A 2140-nucleotide genomic window follows, 5' to 3' on the forward strand; every position below is an offset into this window, starting at 1 on the left:
TTAATTCACATCTGCTTTGGGATTAATCAGATTAAAAATATTAATCATTTGACAGCCCTAGTAAAAAATATAAATGCTATTTAACTTAAATATTCTGAAAAGGATAAAAATTTGAAAAAAACAAAATCCGTAGCAGTCATCTCATGAATGACATTTTTGATTTGTGAAAGAATAAAATAACACAATGTTTGTGAAACTTGGGTTGCAAAATCGGTACAGAATGATAATAAAATATACCAAGTTGTTTTGATCGATACTGTTGATGGATAAAAATGTGCGACAGGTAAAGTTGTCCTTCAGAAAGGCAGCCCTGCAGCAGCTGAAGGAAACACGGCAGTCTGTGAACATTTACACTGAAAACCATGGTGTATTTGCATGCTGAGTTGTGCACCGGGGCAGCATTAAACTTTAAAGCAACAACCGTTGAAAAATTGATGACCGTGGTCTGGTGACAAGCTGTGGCAGCGGAAGAGATGCTCGGAGACGTTTAGGTGTCAGAGGACATCTCGGAGGCTGCAGAGGGAAACATTTTACTAATACGTGCCTTGGATGTTTTTTCTCCAGCGATTGTTTGGATAAAAATAGTGTGAGGCTAACTAAAGCTGATGGTAAGTGAACAGTTTAATGAAATGTAGTTTACCTGATGGCTGGAGAGTTTTTCATGCAAATACAGACTGAAAATGCTTAAATAAAGGTCGCTTTAAAATTTCTGACAATTGTCCCCCTAAAGATACAACACAGAGGAGTTCAACACTCATCTGTTTAGTGGATTTTCATAGTTTTTTTTTCCTGTGGGGTTAATATGATGTTTGGCATGTCTGTGTTTTTGTAATATTTATAAAACTAAATACTAGTTTTGTATTGTAAAAATGTGATTAAAAGAAATAAACGTATCAGTTTTTGATCAAGAAACAAATAATGGAGCCTATGAAAACAGTTTTTTATTTCTGTCTTCTGGAGCTATAAGCATTTGCCATCCTTCTGAAACTTGTAGGCTCGGTTATTTTTAGCTGCTGTTTTGTGGAAATTATTGGAATCATCTTGTCTTTGCCAGTGTTGAATTATAGGCCTGTTGCGTTTGAATAAAGAGAGCTGTCATGCCTTTATCTGGTGGAATGAAGGGGGTTTTACACTCGTGAACCTTTTTATTCCTAACATTTTACAGCTTTTCATAATTAATTACATTTAAATGGTTGCTTTTTACACACCCAACAAAATGTTTTCTGTTCTGCCTTTTTTCTTCTTTGTGTAATGGATTTGTTGTTTATTCTTTCAGGATCCATCAGTGCAACAACAGAGACGGAGCAATCCTGCAGGGTTGGAGGAGTACAACCCCTTCACAGATGCCAAACAAGTGAGTACCTGACCTGCTTTGTACACAAAATACATTGTTTTGAAAGTACTTTTGGATCCAAAAGTGATCCATGTAACACAGCTGTTTCCTTGTCATGTGTGAAACTCAGAGGAATTAATACAATCTGTGCTGAATGTTAAAAATACATTTGTGAAGTCCCTCAACAGATGCAGACATTTCAGTTGTCCCGTGTCTTCTTTGAGGTGACACTTAAATAAAATAAGTATATTAAAGAACAAAAATGTTATTTAAAAATAGAAAAAGTGTATTGCTGGGTGGTGCATGATACTTGAAATTTGTTGAAATATAAATTTTGAACTAGATTGTTAAAGGGCCAATATTATGTGTTTCTCAGGCATACGTACAAATACTATACCATAATAAAGTATCTATGTCACCTTTAGCTGTTATTAAAATGCTGTTTTTATGTTTAAATAGAAAATAAACTTATCTTCTCATCACTTCCTCTTCTAAAAGCCTTGAAATTGGCCTCTGTCTCTTTAAGCACCTCCTCCTGCTTCTTTCCCATCCATTTTAAGGGGGGGTGTTAGCGCATGTGCTATGATGCAGTTCACTTGGCATCTGAAAACACATTTCCTCAAAGGTATTTTGAATCTGAAAAGAGCTTCACTGAGTGAGAACTAATGTTGAGAGCTCAGCAGACAGTTAGGTTTCACTTTCACTTTAGAGCCTGCAGGAGTCATGGGCGGAGTATGTGGGGAGGGGGGGTGCTCTCTGCCATGAGGAAGTTCAGCTTAAAGACACGTCCCCGGGGCGTTTCTGGTC

At 36.7% G+C, this 2140-nt stretch overlaps 1 protein-coding gene across 2 annotated transcripts in view; it reads left to right on the plus strand.

Moving 5' to 3' along the window:
- LOC106515065 (secretory carrier-associated membrane protein 1) overlaps nucleotides 1–2140 on the plus strand; it is a 28430-nt gene that overhangs the window by 7773 nt on the left and 18517 nt on the right. For both annotated transcript variants that reach the window (XM_014004677.1, XM_014004678.1), the window contains exon 2: nucleotides 1277–1354. In XM_014004677.1, coding sequence (XP_013860131.1) covers nucleotides 1277–1354 — 78 coding nt within the window. The remainder of the gene's footprint in view (nucleotides 1–1276; nucleotides 1355–2140) is intronic.

Source organism: Austrofundulus limnaeus, unplaced genomic scaffold (genome assembly GCF_001266775.1).
Source record: "Austrofundulus limnaeus strain Quisiro unplaced genomic scaffold, Austrofundulus_limnaeus-1.0 Scaffold26, whole genome shotgun sequence".
Taxonomy (NCBI): domain Eukaryota; kingdom Metazoa; phylum Chordata; class Actinopteri; order Cyprinodontiformes; family Rivulidae; genus Austrofundulus; species Austrofundulus limnaeus.